The sequence below is a fragment of the Rasamsonia byssochlamydoides genome (assembly GCF_041956645.1).
Source record: "Rasamsonia byssochlamydoides strain NRRL 3658 unplaced genomic scaffold VTN77scaffold_112, whole genome shotgun sequence".
In the NCBI taxonomy this organism is placed as follows: Eukaryota; Fungi; Ascomycota; class Eurotiomycetes; order Eurotiales; family Trichocomaceae; genus Rasamsonia; species Rasamsonia byssochlamydoides.
The window spans coordinates 21,931-39,214 of NW_027192495.1; the positions used below are offsets into that span (position 1 = coordinate 21,931).

Consider the following 17,284-nt stretch of genomic DNA (forward strand, 5'->3'; position numbering starts at 1 on the left):
CCCAATTTGTTTCTTGCAAGGAAATACTCCATAAAATGAGATGAAATGACATCCTCGTTACACAAGCCAAGCATGTCAAACCACCTGATTAGCAGGGAGGTCAGGGAGGTGATCTTCCCAACCAGCCCATGGGAAAGAAAGATAGGTACCTAGGTAGATAGTGATACCGGCCCCTCCGCCTTCCCCGCTGAGGCGCATGCATAGTTGCATTTTGGCATGGAACTGGACCAGGGCATGGACATGATCTGCATGACTACTAGGTTGAGGTCAACCTTGTCAAGCCGAGTGACACCAACAGTTCTGCTGGGACCAGGGTAGTGATATGACTGGCGGTCGACCCTGTCTGCAGATGTGTATGTATGTACATATGTACTCAGTGTTGGAAAATGGTCCAGTTGGTTGGCAATCGAGGGAGGATAACAGACTGCATAGATAATAGACTGCAATAGATTCAAATTACAAGGCTGTTGTCTCCTCAGCTCAGCTCACTCAGCTGTGATGGCGTGTTGTGTTGGGAGGTACCTAGGTAGGTAGTTAGCTGATGGAGGGGCAATCACAATAAGATTAAGGAGGTATATCTATCTGCACAGATAGCTATCTTGGGGCCAGACCAATTACCTGTTAACTACCTAGGTAGGTAGTGAATGAATGAAGAATTGATTGATGAAGAATTAAGGAAGAGAGAACCTGACCCATCCTGTCACTAACCTGTTTTGTTCTTTCCTGTTTCTGTTCCTTCCTATTCTGTCCTGTGACGTCCTTTCCTGTCTTGTTCCTTCCTATCTCGTCCCGTCTGTACCACATGCGTTGTCATCCTCAGAGAACTCGCGTCCGATCAAAAAGAGGAGGAGAAAATGCTCCACGACCTTCTCCGCCATGCGTCCCAGACCGTGGTCCAGCAGTGGACTGACGCTCAAACTCAGTGGACCTGGCTGGGTGGTTCCTGCTTCGTGTTGACGATCTTCGTCGTCTGGCAGGTGGCAAAGTGGTGGATGATATATGCGAATCGACCAGTAAGAGACACATCCATACTCACATAGAACAGATATCTTGCGGATTTGAGAAAAAGTTGAAATTAAGAAACTAAAAGAATTAAATACAACAGAAGAATCTCTACATCGGCGAGGCATGGCCTACCCAGGTCTTTGCGAAATGGCTCGGCAGTTTGAAGTTTGTTATGGCTGGCGCGGATGCTATTGCTGAGACTTATCGGAAGGTATGCTGTGGATGGAGTTGACGTCTTCATGTTCTTCTTCTCTCTATCTCTCTCCCTCTCATGCACGCACACTCTCTCTGTGCGTGCGTGTGTGTCTTCCATCTAGCTATTTATCTTTACTGACATGTCTATTCAATCATAGATTGGCGGCGGCGCTGCATTTGCCATCCCCTCCCTATCCGAGTATCAAGTCCTGGTCTCATCCCAGCAGCATATCAAAGAACTCACTCAAAGCCCCGAGAGGGTGCTCTCATTCCACATGGCCATGGAGCAGGTCAGTAGTAGTCTGTTTCCTCATCATAGCAAAAGAATTAACGTAGAGAATGTTGGTGGTGTTAGAGGCTGCGACACAAGTATACCATGTTCGGATTTGAGCACAACGACATCGATCCCCATAATAGCATTCCCTCGCGTGTTCTGAAAGTCCTCCTTCGGATGAGTCTCCCCAAGCTGCAGAGTCGGTTGCAGGCTCCGATCCAGAAGGTTCTCTCTGAAGAGTTGGGACGGAAGGAAGCTGTTGATGGTGAGTTACCAACTCTAAATCATCTAAACGAGTAGTTTGTCTGTTTTCTAACATTTGTATTCTACAGGCTGGAAAACCGTCTCTGCATTTGGTCTGGTGAAGCGGATTATTTCCCAGGTCAACAACCAGATTCTCTTTGGAGAAGAGCTGGGTAAGTACATACATTACATACTATATATCTGCTCTTTTCAGTTCAATATTATATCTGCAAATCTGAAATGATTCTGAATGGGAGATTAGCTAGCAATCACGAATTCCAAGAAGCGACCATCCGATATAACCATGACGTGGTTGTCACGATGGAAGTCTGCCGCCATATTCCGTCACTGCTCGTTCCGTGAGTTTCCTCTCCTCTCTTCTTCTTTAAAGAGAATGGTTTAACTAATATCTAAATATATAGGATTGTGGCTACAGTGATGATGGGATGGAGTGGAGCGATGAAAAAAGTCGCCAGTTTCGTGACCCCGTTGGTTGAAGAACGTCTTCGTCAGGAGAATAACTCGAAGGACTCGAAGCAGAAGCCGGTTAGTATTGGTAGCATGTTGCAGGTCAAAATTCGTGCTAACCAAGTTCTATGCACAGCAAGATTGTATTCAGTGGATTATCGACTCCTCCCACACACCGCGCCAGCGGACTGTCTCGAGACTGGTCCAACAGGCCATCGCAATTTTGTTCGCCTCCGCACATCAGATGCCAATGGTAAGTATAACAACACGTGGAGTCTGCTTTCCAAGATGAACATCCATCTAATCGGATGTACGTCATGCAGGGCCTTGTCTACGCCATCTACAACCTCTGCATCCATCCCGAATATATCGCCCCTCTCCGGGAGGAAATTGAGCAGGCGAGCGGCAAATGGAACCTGGGAGACCAATTCGAGCACATGCCCTTGCTGGACAGTTTTCTGCGCGAATCGGCTCGTCTCAATCCTTTGGATGCGCGTGAGTGACAGCTCTCCCTATATAAACTTGTTCTGCAACAAACTGAGTGAACACGAACGCTAACTTGCATTTCGGTATATACATTATAGTCTCCATCCAACGCATGGCCTTGGTCCCGTTCACTTTCTCAGATGGCACCCACGTCCCCGCTGGAAATCTGCTCGCAGTCCCGCAACAAGCGTTTATGAGGGACGGCAGACACTACACGGACCCGGAGCGCTTTGACGGATTTCGGTTCGTGGCCTTCGACGAAGACGGTGGCAGCCTACGATCCCGTCCCAAGTTCACCGACGTGAGCTGGACGTATCCGTATTGGGGATCGGTGAAGAAGGCCTGGTCAGTTTCCCCTCTACCACTCCCTCCCAAAGACTTCTGTAATATAAATGTGCTGACCAGAATGCGACTAGCCCCGCCAGATGGTACGTCTCGAGAACGCTGAAGCAAGTTCTGACCATCTTGATCAGAGACTATGATCTCAAGCTGGCAGATGAGAAGGCACCACGGAGTTTCATCTGGACGACAGCTATTGTGCCTCGTTTCGATACGGCTTTGATGCTGCGCAAACGAGACCAAGCGCAGCAGGATCCCTCGTAGATCTAAGACCTGCAATTTTACACATCAATTCACGAATGAGCTGTATTCTCTTTTCGTCTAGATAGACTTAGCCTGTAGGCAAGCATTTTCGAGGGAATAACGATGAATGACATGAATCAATGGGAGCAAGAATAGAATATTTTTTTTAAGAAAAGAAAGGAAAAGAAAATGGAAATCAGATACAAAATCAATCCTGCCTAATATCACACATACCCTCCACCAACAGTCTAAACCCATCATCATCATCATCATCATCATCATCATGCCGCTCAACCAGCTCCATCAAAGCATCCTGAATAGCCCCAGCCACCTTCTCCGGCAGCCCCCGTTTCCACCTGGAATAAACACTGATCCCAGCGGGCGTGAACATTGATTTCTCCGCGTAGACCACCATCCACGCGTACGAAGAATCTTCTTCTATCCCTTCGTTGTTGTCATAGTCGTTGTTGCACTCTTTTTTTTTGCTGCTGCTGCTGCTGCTGCCATAACCCAGGATCTCCCATCGATTGCTTACGAGTCGTAACAAGCCTGTGCCGCGCCATTCCATGGTGATTGTGCCAGTACCAGTGCCAGTGCCAGCACCAGAACCAGCTGCACCCCGCACGGGCCTGTCCGTCCCGCGGGTCGATTTGACTGCGTCAGAGGAGAGAGATTGGTATGAGGTCAGAGTGTGCAGGACCAGGTTCGAAGTATCACCGTCCAGGAGGACATTGTTGGGCTTCGGGCCTGCTGGGTCGGGGGCAGCGGCATCGGACACAGAACCCTTGCTGTCGTTGTTGCTGTTGCTGCTACTGCTATCCAGAGCATAGGAGATAGACACGTTGCGCTTGTCGCGCCAGAAGGCGCTCGAGGAGCGGGTGATGAACCAGTTTCCTAGGAGTTGGGGGAGTGTTGGTTGAGATGATGACGGCGGCGACGGCGATGAGGAAGATGAAGAAGACGAGGAGGAGGAGTATTTGGCTGGAAGGGTGAGGATGATTTTTTTGTCTTCCATTTTTTTTTGGTCTGCACTTGTGCTGGTTGATGGGGATGTTATGGAGAGGGGAAGAGGAACAAGGTCTCTCTTTTATTCTATGTAATCTGTAGGGACGGGCGATTTCCCTCTCTAAGGTAGAAAAGAACAATAGGAAATTCCTTCCTTTTTACTTGAAACGCTGATTAATGAGACTATATATAACAGGCGAACGGAATTAAATTAATTTGTTCTTTTCGAAGTATTTAGCTGCTTCGAGTGGGATGCAGCAGCTGCAGCCAACAATAGCCAGGATAAAACTGTTGGTTACACCACTAGATACTAGGTAGGTCGTCCTGCAGCCAGATCATTAACCACACACGCAAGCAACTGTCCAATATACAGTCTCTTATCTGTGATAATTCTCTATTGAATGAAAATTTCTCTTTGCTCTTGTTCAGAAAATAATTTCAACCAACATGTACTGTACTGTACTGTACTGTACTTACCTACCTATGTAGGTAATAGTTTTTCCGCAAAAATGCATCTCGTCGATTGCCATTCATTTCCTGACTAACCCCGCTAACACCCTCCTAGGAGCTCCTGCGCTGCTCCTCCCATTCTGCTCTCTTCCTTCTCCTGCAACCTTGTCCTCCATTCTCTACTATTAATAATGTGTCCCTCATTGTCAACTTTAGACAGGATGCCCTGTTTCAACCCCTGGTGCTCATTTTGGACTACTATAAATAAAAGGTCAATTTTGCGCCTCGACTCTGGAGTATAAGATAAGAGAAAGGAGATCTTGCTGTGGCACCACCCATGGACTCAACTGAGTCAACTCTGGGTAATAGCAACGGCTCTATAGGAGCGATTAATTATTATTTATTTATTATAGCTTGGTACTTTCTTTGTTTTTTTTTTTTCTATCTCATACTATTATCATCTGCTTTAGATGGTTTTACTTGTTTTATTTTCTCCCATCCTACATTGTTTTTAGTGTATCTTGACATTTGCCTCTCTTATTCACTACTTCTCTTCTACCTTGACATTTTACTTTTTTGAGCCTGCTATTGCCAGCCTGCACATCTAACATAATGCCTCCTAAAAGGAAAGTTAAGGCCTGGTTATTATAAGAACAGCTTAGATGAGAATAGACAAAAAAAAGGGAATCAATAGTAAAAAAAGTTAATAATAATAGAATCCTAGATAAAAATAATAGAAGAAGGTTATGAGGATATACTCGACATCTGGTGAGAGTTGATCTTCCTGCTCCCCTAATGTTTATGTATCTTGTTCATAATAGTATCTATCTAATATAAGGGTTAGTAGGTTTCAGTTTTTTTTTTTTTTTTGCGCTAAGTAGGGGAAAAGATCTAGTAACCAGCGTATAAGATAATATGACTTGGAGTCGCTGAAGGGTTTCACCCATTATTAGCTTGCGGGTTGCTCATGTGATTGAAGGAAGATATACTCTAGCAATCTAATACAAGGAGAAGGTTCTGTAATTTAATAAGAGAAGAGATTCGCAATCACAGCCAGATTCAGGCATATGTATGATCCCATCCTAAGAGATATGATAAATTTAGTGACCCAATATATGCAACTAGTGCATCTTCCTTTTTTTTTTATCCCTAACCGCTCTTTTTCTTTCTTTCTTTCTTTTTTTTGGGTTGCGAATGGATGGCCATATTACCGTCTGCAGCTGGGGTCCTGGCTCCCAAATGATTGTCTTTCTGCTTATTTCTCTGCTTTTTCCTTGACTATCTATGTGATCAGATCTCGTTTTAACTTCTTGTTGATCCATCAAAGAGTCTTGGCATGCATCTGCTTCATCCGACACAACAGATCCTGGTAGACGCCTCCCATCATCCTACCTTCGACCATACTAATCTATTGGCCGTCCATAGTCCATGACAAGTAGAAGGCAAAGCAGGACGTTCGATCATCTTCTTGACCTTGTTCCTGCAGGTCGACCTTCTTCATCGGTCGACTCTCCCCTTCCGGACCTCCAAGGGTAGACTTTGAGCATGCCAGTGCGCCATATTTTGCCGAATGTAGACTCCAATGGATACCACACCCACCACAACGACCAGATGAGAGCCGTCAAGGGTAAGGCGGTTGCAAAGAACAGCCAAACCTCTTTGCAGACTTGGAAATATCCCGCGTTGGTGAAGAAACACATGCTGAAAAACCCCGAGAGTGCTGTGGTAGGCAGGAAAAGCATGGTCATCACGGCGATGATCTTCATGGACGCGTTGTCATCTTTCGTATCGCGAGCAATCTCCGTACTCGTCTCACTATCTTGCTGAATCACCAAGTTGAAGACGAGGTTCATGACGATGTCCTTCCTGGATTGGTAACTGCAGCCACCGTTGCTGAGCCCGGAGAGATTCCACGATATACACCAGGGCATCCCCGACATTGCTGCTTGCAAAAGCACCGGAAGAGAGTCTGAGGGTCCTTTGTCGCGCCCGGAACACAGCCTGGGCGATCATCGTCCTCATTTGAGTACTTGCAAAGAGCGAGTCTGCGTCCTGAGAAGTCTTGTGCAGCGTGTTCGTCATCTCCCTCAGGTCACTCCTGTCGAATGGTTCCTTTGCATATTCGCCGACGATGTCGAGCTGATCGTAGAGTCGATAGCGGAGGTCGGTAATTATATCCTTTCCATCCACCATGGACTCATGGCATAGAATGCTCTGCAGAAGGAAGGGATCTTCGATTTGTGCCGTTGCGAGGGATGGAGACGCAGCTGACGATGTGAAGTAATCGCGTAGTCTACTCTTGGTTCGCTCCACATAGCGTTCTTGCTCTCCACTTGCCACAATGTATGTGGTACGTGCTTCATCGGGATCATACCCCATATATACCGAACACGTCTGTTGCCTCACATGGATGTTATAACGGGGATATTGGCAGATGAATTCTAGAATACATTCACTATCAATATTCTGTCCCCCCGAATGAAACTGGGAGGAAACTTATCGATACGACCCATCCCATTCGTTTTATTGTGGATATCTAATGGGGCCCAGTAGTCAGGTTCGCCGAGCGTCAATGGGAGGAAATGGGGTGAGACACGCCATGTGGTCAACAAGCTTTTCAGGGTGGATCTTGTCAGCAACTGCTGGAATCCAAAGCTTGTTCCAGCCTGCCGACGGAGAGTGCAAAATCTGCCCTATCCAATTGCTATCAGCCTATACCGGAGGTTTCATGCACTTACATGTCCCGAAGCTTCACAGTCTGACCCTTGGAGAAAGACTGAGCCACTAATCAGTAAGTTGTAGCGGAACATAGGATCATTATTAGCCTACCTCAATATATCCCACAATCTTCTCGTCACTTACGCCACAATCCCAGGTCCCTGTTCCGTCCTCGTGCAGATCAAAGATGTCACAAGCCGTCTTCGATGAAAAATTGGTTTCGTTCGCAAACAGTCCTTGACAAAGGGAGAGGTCATCCAGGGTCGGCGCGACCGAGTCAATATTTGCGGGGTATGATGTCCTCTCGAGTGGAATCTTTGCTATGGGTTCATAGCTTCGAGCAATTCGTGGTACCATAGGTGGAGGAGCCGGTCGATAGCTTCGCGGCTTCTTTGAGTGCCATGGATGTTGCTGCCAACTCATCAAGCGTGAAGCTTGCATGTTTTGACTAGACCAGTAGCTGCTGTTTTGATCTTGACAAAAAAGATTCATGACGCTCCAATGGAGGTAACAAGGCTGCGTCTAGGTGCCATTACTACTATATATTATTGTATTCAGCCTTGTGCGGGGTTTGTCTAACATGTCCTCCCGGTTAGCCTAAAAAAGAAAGTATTTAAGGCTGAGTCTAGCCTTTAAATACTAGGCTGAGTTTTGTGTCCTTAATTCATATGAGCCTGCATGTGGCGAGGCTACCAGCTCTCACCCGATCACCTTACCAGGACCGCAGAATGCAAGAAACCAATTGGTTGTATTTATGTGTGTTTACAGTTCAGCTGATGGTCCTAATTTCGTCATCTTCTCTTACAGTCGATTTGAACCATCCACAGGGTGTAAGCTGGGATGGACCTGAATGTCCATTCTAGTCCTTGCCTCCGACCTCAACACTCCCTCGCCCGTCCTACTATCAAGAGTAAGCAAAATGCTGCCGGTCTCTAGGCGTAGAACAGGAACAGAACTTCGACGGACTTCTATATCTCTCTATATTTATCTGTGTCGGCCTTAGGGACATTACAGTACACTAGTCACTACTGGTCAATAATTCCTGCACACCACAACCCAGCGGCTGGCTCGTATTGCATGATATTATGTACACCCATAACTACTCCGCACAATTTTATGAGCACCAAAATTTCTGAGTCGGCTGACACTGCTATATTTACAAGTTGCTTTGACCCATGCGGCTTTGACTATGTATATGGTAGTCATGTACTCGTGCCTACCTAACTAGGCAGCTACCTAGATAGGAAGGTGGCACCAGGCCTAATCCCGAACAAGTAAGAGCGAGGCCACCTAAGCGGCCCGAAATAAAAAAGAGGTTAGCGCTTTGCAGCTCATGACAGCCACCAAATCTCCACGCTCATCACCACGACTGTGGCCTTCACAACGCGCACTGAGTGCCTCAAGATTACAAGGCAAAGAGGCTGTTTGATCCATGCAAATGATCCTCTTCGACTAGATCGCAACACCTACAGGGAGGTGGGAAAAGAGAAAAAAATAAGATCTCCCTCTCTCTGCTTCGCGCCTGTCTCACCATGCGTCTCCATCTGATCATTCTGCGCCACGGCCTGCCTGTTACGCGCATCCTCTGGACAACCAACTCACCGCCGTTATCATACGCGTCAGGCCCGGGGGCGCCGTACGGTGCGCCAGCAGCTTCCTCGTCAGCCATCACTTCGACCCGTTTCCCCAACACAGCGTACGGAAATGGAGGCTACACTATCGCCCAGTTGTTGGAGGATGTGAACGAGGTTGTCCCGCTCGAGACAGATGGCAAAGCTGCCGGCGAGAACGATGAGTTTGGTGGGCAATGGGGCTTGGAAGACTACGTCGTTGAAGTCGGTGGTTTCGAGTGTCTGCATTTCATGGAGGTGGAGGGACTGCTGAGAGATGGGGATGAAGTAGTGTAAGTTTGCCCGTTTATTTCATATTACGGTGTCGTCGAAACTAACTGCTGGATTTTGCTTAGGATTCGCCCTCTTCAGACCGCAGATCTGCGAGCCAGGCGCATCTCTGGGCGCCACCAGATATCGGCCGACGGCAGACACTTGATTGATGGGGTCCCGTTCGGTAGACCATATCTGAAGCGGTCCTATTCCTCCAGGCCGGCTATCCGAATTCCTCCGAGGAAACGAAGGCGGACGACTCTCTCTGGCTGGAATGAAGGGCTCCATGAGGATGACGATGCAGACTGGCCTCCGCCCGGACGATATGACTCGAATACTGGAAGAGAGCCTGCCATGCTTGATGAAGCTTCCATCCATTCGGATCAAGGGACTATCATCAGACATCCTACGAGCAATTTCGATGATGGGCAGGGGTCTGACAGTGATGCAGATACGTCAGAGATTGAGGATGAGGATCTAAGTGAAGAACTGAAGGGTCTGAGGGAGGATCTTGACGCCGAAGCCTTGGAAGCAGCAGACTCGCAAAGTCTGCGTGTGACCCGGAGCTCAGGTCGAGTGTCCCGATTAAGACATCGGGATGCGGCCCAGGCAGCCGTTGACGCAAGCCCGGCCCGATCCTCCGTATCTGCCTCCCATCCCCGCAGCGACAGCGTTGTTGGAGCAGAACCTTCACCCAAGTCGAAAAATGTCCGATTCAAGAAGGTATCCGACAGCGAGGATTCATTTGTATCGGACGAGTCTCCGGAGAGTGAGGAAGAATCTACTTCAGAAGTCGAGTCCAGCGCGGAAGAAGCTGAATCTACTGAAGAAGAAGCTGAGTCAAGCGTTTCTTCCGATGCTACTAGTTCCGTTTCAAGCGATACATCATCAGTATCTGATTCGGACTCCGAATCAGAATCAGAATCAGAATCAGAATCAGTGTCTGAGTCTGAATCTGAATCTGAACCTGAAATGGCACCTACAGCTGTCGAGCCAAAGGTTCAGCGTAAATTCAACCCTCCGGGCAAAGGGTCTTTGAAGACTAAAAAGAGCAACCGCCGGAACAAACTACGAAGAAAACTAGCAAAATTGAAAGAGCTTGGTTACTTACCGCCGAATGCCAATTTTGCAGACCTGCGAGCATGGGAAGCCAAAAACGGTGAAGGGCCTCTTACAGAGGTCAAAGATCATGGTGAAATCCAAAGCTCTCAAGCACGCGAGCAATCGGAATTCGAAGCAAGGAGGCAACAATTACTTCGTCAGCTCGAATCCGGCGGCATCGATGTTGATGCACACTTCGAGAAAGAGAATTTCCCACCTAAGCGAAGTCAAAGAGAATTGGGAGATAATGCGGAAACAGAAGTAGCAACAGATGCTCCCAATGCTACTGTCGAAGAAGCTCCTGCGACAGCCAAAAGACGAAAGCTAGATGTGGCGAGCTCGAAACGTCTCCTTTTTGGGTCACTGGGAGTGAAAACGCCCAGATCCAAGGCGGACGAGGAGGCCACACGGCAGAAACTTGCAGCACCAGTTAAACCTCAGACCCTTCCGCAGAAGGATGTCGAACAACGTGCCGACGAAGGGGCAGAAAGTGACCTCGAGGAGAACTGGCAGGAGAAGCTAGTTCTCAGGGCCACCGAATGCGTTTACGACGATATCAACTTGGGCCCTCCTTCTTTCCCGTTCAAACAGCGTTGGGATGCCGAAGCACGCGAGCTGATACGCCAACGCAGAAATAATGGAAATGGAAATGGGAATGGAAGAAAAAACCGGAAGCGAAAAAATCGAGATTGGCAGGAGGAAGGGTGGTATGACGGTGGCAACGAGGATCAAGCCAACGGCGACGTTCAGCTTGATTATGGTGATCAACAAGTCACTGGAGCTTCGGAAGACATTGCTGGGGACCAGGTGCCGCCGCCTACTGAGGATACGGACGATCTTCCTTTGCTTCCTGATGACCTGGCCTCAGTCCCAGACCTCGTAGTGGATGAGGTCGCAGAGGGAGCCATCATTGCCTTTAAGCAACTAGACATGTCCAAGGCGACGAACTGGCAACCAAAGGTATCCGAATATCGAGTAGCTCAGGTTGAGAGCGTAGCGGACGACGGCACTCTCAGCCTCCGACTGGCGAAGCGTGATCGAGAGCGACGCGAACCGATTGAAAATGAGGATGGGACTCGCGAGTACAGCGGATTCGAGATGCCTGGGTTTGAGGATGAGGTGACTGAGGATGATGGCTTCCGCACAGTGTCGTTCGGAGAGCTTATCGAACCGAAGCTTCTCCAACCGGCGGAGCGTGCAAGCTCAGCACAGGTTGAGGTGAATGGCAAAGATGCCAACCTGTCAGTAAATTGATTCCTCTCTTGACTTCTCGAGTTTCCCTCGCTTACTCGGCGAAAGCCCCGACAGAGAAGACGCCTCCGCTGCTAATGACGGCCGCAGAGCACCTGTGGAAGCCATCACTTTGTCTGGCGATGTTGAACTGCCCGCAATCTCGACTCAAACGCGAAATGAAATCTCTCAAATGATCCGTGATGCTGGATTTCGATCGACCCTTAACTCCGAGCTGCAGGAACCTGATTTCCTCAATTCCCGTGTGATCCAAGCGGAGTCTCGCCAAGAAAACGTGGCCGAGGAAGAAGGTGAACCCAGCCCTATCGTCCGGTCGCCAGCGTTTACAGGATTCGCTTCCAGTCCTCCAGAAGTCGAATCCACTCGACCTGGGGTTGATGGTGACTCAGAGGCTCCCCCTGAAGGTTCACCTACCAATGATGGTGAGGTTGTTCAGGAGGACCCGGTTGAATCTCCGACCTCATACCAGATTCCACGAAGCTCTCGCTCCGAGGATGCGGCTGGAGATGCCCAGCCTGCTGACTACCCTCAGCTCCCTGGCATGTCTGACCAACCCGAAGAGGACGGGGCTCGCAGCACTTCCAGCCATCTGGATGGCACCGCAGAGAACCTCAGCGATGGCGAGCAGGCAGGTTCGTCATCGAAAGGACCAAGCCCATCCGCTGCGGAAGAACCTGCCGAGGTGCCTGCCGAGGAAGAACCTGCCACTGAGCTGACTTCTCCTCGTGTTGATGCTGTCCGTGACATCCATTCCAGCAATTCAGCCGCCAGCTCGACGGTGCCCAACCCATTCTACTACAAGGACCGGGCCTATGAGGAACGTTTCGAGAAGGCAGCAGCCGAGTCCCAAGGTTCTGAGACGTTGGAGGAAACTCTCGTTGCCACGGAGTCTTCTTTTGATCTTCCTAGTGTTGACACGCTATTCAGATCTACAGCACCGGCGCGCTCCACGAGGAAGCAGGATTCGCCGGCTCCAAAGAGCAAACGTAATGCATTCTCCTCACCACGCCAACGGTCCTCTTCGCCTGCACCAGCAGTCGATGAAGAGGAACCGAGAAGGTCGCCATTGAAACCACGGGTGGTCGTTGACCTCACCTTATCAAGTCCTCCCGAGTCTCCAGGGGGCAGCGACGATGATTTTGCCAAATCACAGGGCCTCCCGAAGGGACCAGGTTGGGTTCAAAAGAACTTTCCTGCTACGCGACGACGCACCCGGGCGTCCACTGGCACGAATGGGTTAGACTTGGAGGAGAGCGGCCGCAGTCCTTCACGGCGGAGACGAGCCGGATTACGGCGAAGTCGGTAGATCAGCAGGAATGGTTTGAATCCGACAATCTAGCTTAACGACAGCATCTGTTTAGCGACTGGCTTTTTTTTTTTGATTCGTGTGATGATTACATGGTCTCAATTGCATAAGGCTGCGTATGCCATGTGACCTGTCTATACCCTGTTTGTACTTTGTATGTGTACAGTCCAGTCTCTAATGGAGAGATGTCTTGCTATTTTTTTCTCGTCATCTGAGTGTTTCATGAGACGTACTCCGTACTCTCTGTAGTAGCTGATCTCGACTCCAGAAAGCCTTCATCTCATTCGTATCCTTCGTATCTTTGTCTTGTAGATTACAGACCGGCCAGTTAGAACAATCACGAACAGGGACTGCTGTATGGTATCATCGCGAGACGCAGATTGACGAATGTCAATGTTTCTGTTTTGGATTAGCCGGCAGGATTAGTAACGCGGATAAAGTGATTGGCCCAACAGGACCCCATTGGGTGGGCTGGATTGATAAGCAAATATCCACTCGACATGTCATGGAGGATTGCAACCTGCAGGAATGAGCTGCAGATGCAGGTGAGAAAATAGGAATTGCAAGCAATTATAATGATATTGCTTACTTTCTTTCAAGCATCCAACACAATTAATAACAATGAAACGTTGACGCCGGAACAATGGCCACATTCCCCGCTGCTGTGTTCTACTGTAGATGGATATACGACGATGATCTATCCTGCTCGGCTCAATTATTAATCCTCAAACCTACCTGAGGACATCCATAAACGCATCTATCTTATTTGGGTATGTAGTATGTAGTATTATTTTCCATGCAAGCGCGGATCCTTCGTCATCTCCTTCCAGCCTACCCCGCGGACCCCCCTGCCGGCTTCGCGGTCATCATCCAATAGATATTTGTTGCCGCAAGCAATATCGGCCTGGCCGTCCCACTCCCCCGCTGTCCTTGTCCTCTTCCTCTTTCTGTCGCTGTAGTCGTAAAACACGTTGACGTATCTCGAGAGGCGTCTGCCACAGGTGTCGTCTTACCTCGCAGACCTTTCTCCTTTTCTCCCCGTCATCGTTGTGGAGAAGAGATTGGATAGGCTTGTTTAAGACGCGTTTGATAATACCTATCGTAACACCCTGCTACTATCGTCATCCTCATCCCGTCTTCCATCACTTCTCCCCTCATCCTCTTCTCTGCGCATTTTTTCCAACCCATCACTTCTTCTTATCCTCCTCATCATCAGTATATAGTCACTCTGTCCACGTCGAAGATGTCCACAGAATACAAGCTCAAGGATATCCCGTCGCTGGCTGACATCCCGAACTATGGAAAGGTCGAATCAGAGGTCGAAGGCGTCGAGAATGGCAAAGTGCTGGTGGTTCGCGTCAATGACGACGTGCACGCGCTCAGCCCCCGGTGTACGCATTATGGAGCGCCGATGAAGTTAGGCGTTGTGTCGCCTGATGGGCGGATAACGTGTCCGTGGCATGGAGGTGAGCCTTTCTTTTCACGTCCTTATCTCATTTGAGCATTGAGACCAGGACACCCTGGGGGCTGTTTAAAGACGCTACGACTGACCTGGCTACAGCGTGTTTCAGTGTCAGCACTGGAGATGTAGAGGATGCTCCCGCAGTCACTGCGTTGAAGAAATTCGAGGTCTACGAGAAGGACGGCGCTGTGTACATCCGTGGAGACCAGGCTGCCATCCAGGCTGGCCAGAGAGACCCCAATATCCAATGCGCTGTGGCTGCGCCAGAGAAGGTGGTCGTCATTGGAGGGTACGCTCTTCCATCGCTGCTCTTTGATTTGGAAGGCTTTGTTGGGATTAACATACTGCAGAGGGAGCGGCGCGCTGGGTGCTGTGCAGACCCTACGAGAGCTGAACTTCAAAGGGACCATTACCGTCATCACCAGCGAACCCAATCTGCCTCTCGACCGCCCCAAGATTTCCAAAGCGCTCATAACAGACCCCAAGAAGCTTGAGATTCGGCCCGCGGAATGGTATCAGGCGGCGTCCATCGACATCGTCCATGACGAGGCTACCGCAGTGGACTTTGGCCAGAAGACGGTCTCTACGAAGTCGGGCAAGTCCTATCCCTACACAAAGCTGATCCTGGCCACCGGCGGTATTCCCCGCCAGCTGCCCCTGGAGGGATTCAAGGAATTGGGGAACATCTTCCCCCTGCGTTTTGTCACCGACGCGCAGGCGCTCGTTGCCGCATTGGGTGAGGGCAGGAAAAAGATCGTCATCATCGGCAGCTCGTTCATCGGCATGGAAGTCGGCAACGCCCTGGCCAAGAACCACGACGTGGCCATCGTGGGCCAGGAGGCGGCACCCTTGGAGCGCGTGCTAGGCGTAGAGGTCGGCAAGGTCTGCCAGAGGAACCTGGAGAAGGCCGGAGCCACGTTCTACCTGTCTGCAGTCGTTGAGAAGGCGACTCCATCTGCAGCTGACCCGAGCAAGGTTGGCGCTGTGCATCTCAAGAATGGCATCGTCCTGCCAGCAGACGTGGTCGTCCTCGGGGTAGGTGTGCGACCAGCCACCGACTTCCTGAGAGACAACCCAGCTGTTACGCTGGAGAAGGACGGCTCCCTTCGGACAGACGAGTCCTTTGCAGTGGCCGGCCTGGGCGGCGACGTGTTCGCCGTCGGCGATATCGCAACGTACCCGTACCACGGGCCAGGCGCGGAGCCGGGCCAGGGCACGCTGGTGCGGATTGAGCACTGGAACGTGGCACAGAACGCGGGCCGCAGCGTAGCTCGCACGATCGTGCACTCGCTGTCGTCGTCGCAGCCGTTGAAGCCCAAGCCCTTCATCCCCGTGTTCTGGTCAGCGCTGGGGACGCAGCTGCGGTATTGCGGCAGCACGGCAGGCGGCTGGGACGCGGTGGTGGTGAAGGGCGAGCCCGAGAACGCCAAGTTCGCGGCATACTACTGCAAGGGCGAAACGGTGGTGGCGGTTGCGACGATGCAGACGGACCCGGTCATGGTCAAGAGTGCCGAGCTCATGCGGAGGGGGAAGATGCCCTCGAAGAAGGAGATTGAGGAGGGAGTGGATGTGTTGGCTGTAACCAGCTGAGCAGGACGCTAGCCACTGTATATACTGGTTTGTGTCAGTAGATGTGTAATTAAGATTTGGAATACCGTCTTATGAACCCGTCTATCTTACAGCACATAGGTCTTGGTCTTCTACTTTTACCATCCAGACGATACTAGACGATATTAAGTCTATCAATTCAATTTCGATCTCGTGAGGATAGGATGACGAGAGATCCATTTCGAAGGAAGCAACCTGCCAGATCCTGGCTCGTCTAGAATGCATTAAATAATGTAGCAGTCAACGAATCACTTTTATCTGTGAAACGCTTTTACTTTTATATCTCTACTGACTTTGTCTGAGTTCGTCTAGATGTGGTGTGTCTGTCTGGAATAGGAGTCCCCGTGCCTAAATATTCTGTCCTCAGTCTCATTCTAGACTGGTGAACATTGTCCTTGTGTTCAGTGTCATTGATACATACGATGGAAGGAAATACTTCAAGTTCGTCCTAGCTGTGGCACCACGACTTCAATCAACCAGACCAGACAATCCTGCTATGATCATCTGGACTCCACCCACCCCTCCCTCCTGGACCCATATCTGTGATCTTTTCTCAAAGGAGACCATCATCGCGTTCCACTGGTCGATGTCATCTTCGTCATTTTCATCAACATCATCCAAAGATGCCCACTCGCGAGACTGCCATAGCTTGTCCAGAATATCCCACTCGTGGAGTCGTGTTCGATCCCACATCACGTAGCCCCTCTCGCGCAGACCTCGATGCTCGGGAGCGAACACACGCACAGGCGCAGGGATATTGTCTTGGGCCCATCGCCAGGCCTGGCGCGGCCCCCGGTCAGGGTCAGGGTCATCATCCGCGGTGGACGATTGGCGTAAAGCTCAGAAATGCGATTCAAGGTACGCCAGAAGCTCTTCATCGTCGTCATCGTAATCGTCCATGTTCTCGTCCTGGTCACCGTCACCTGCGGCGAGCAATCCGTGAGCGAGCATATGGATCCCATAATCGAGACGTGAATTTAAAAGATCATAACGCTCTTCATATGTTTGCGCTTCGGCTACTTGGCGCAGAAATTCCAGGCCGCATGAGCTGTACTCGATGTCAGGAACTTATCAAAGAAAAGAAAAAGATAATGGAAGATAAAAATCACGCACAAAATGCTGCTTCCAGAAGTTGTCCGCATCGCGGCTCAGCCAGTCAATCGACATCTCTCCCCACTGGATATCGTGCGCAGCCACCTCGTTGAACGCTGTCGACTCAACAGAGCAGACCTCGTACGAGGATTCTG

The 17,284-nt window shown here is 49.9% G+C and overlaps 5 protein-coding genes across 5 annotated transcripts; 3 read left to right on the top strand and 2 right to left on the bottom strand.

Moving 5' to 3' along the window:
- Positions 1–854: 854 nt before the first annotated feature.
- On the top strand, positions 855–3,274 carry VTN77DRAFT_981 (uncharacterized protein; the record flags this gene model as incomplete). The annotated part of the gene is made up of 11 exons (XM_069426457.1): positions 855–1,013; positions 1,106–1,216; positions 1,359–1,490; positions 1,556–1,739; positions 1,807–1,890; positions 1,980–2,076; positions 2,140–2,263; positions 2,322–2,438; positions 2,509–2,680; positions 2,770–3,016; positions 3,088–3,274. The coding sequence occupies 11 exons, from the start codon at positions 855–857 to the stop codon at positions 3,272–3,274; spliced, it is 1,614 nt and encodes a 537-aa protein (XP_069273173.1).
- Positions 3,275–3,461: 187 nt separating this feature from the next.
- On the bottom strand, positions 3,462–4,268 carry VTN77DRAFT_982 (uncharacterized protein; the record flags this gene model as incomplete). Its single annotated transcript, XM_069426468.1, has 1 exon — positions 3,462–4,268. One exon carries the CDS (start codon positions 4,266–4,268, stop codon positions 3,462–3,464), a length of 807 nt encoding a protein of 268 aa, XP_069273174.1.
- A 2,255-nt stretch (positions 4,269–6,523) lies between these two features.
- Positions 6,524–7,867, bottom strand: VTN77DRAFT_983 (uncharacterized protein; the record flags this gene model as incomplete). The annotated part of the gene is made up of 4 exons (XM_069426479.1): positions 6,524–7,149; positions 7,215–7,396; positions 7,447–7,484; positions 7,538–7,867. The coding sequence occupies 4 exons, from the start codon at positions 7,865–7,867 to the stop codon at positions 6,524–6,526; spliced, it is 1,176 nt and encodes a 391-aa protein (XP_069273175.1).
- Positions 7,868–8,958: 1,091 nt separating this feature from the next.
- Positions 8,959–12,967, top strand: VTN77DRAFT_984 (uncharacterized protein; the record flags this gene model as incomplete). The annotated part of the gene is made up of 3 exons (XM_069426490.1): positions 8,959–9,329; positions 9,393–11,651; positions 11,710–12,967. The coding sequence occupies 3 exons, from the start codon at positions 8,959–8,961 to the stop codon at positions 12,965–12,967; spliced, it is 3,888 nt and encodes a 1,295-aa protein (XP_069273176.1).
- A 1,243-nt stretch (positions 12,968–14,210) lies between these two features.
- VTN77DRAFT_985 (uncharacterized protein) lies at positions 14,211–16,019 on the top strand (the record flags this gene model as incomplete). Its single annotated transcript, XM_069426501.1, has 3 exons — positions 14,211–14,433; positions 14,529–14,718; positions 14,780–16,019. 3 exons carry the CDS (start codon positions 14,211–14,213, stop codon positions 16,017–16,019), a joined length of 1,653 nt encoding a protein of 550 aa, XP_069273177.1.
- Positions 16,020–17,284: the final 1,265 nt, after the last annotated feature.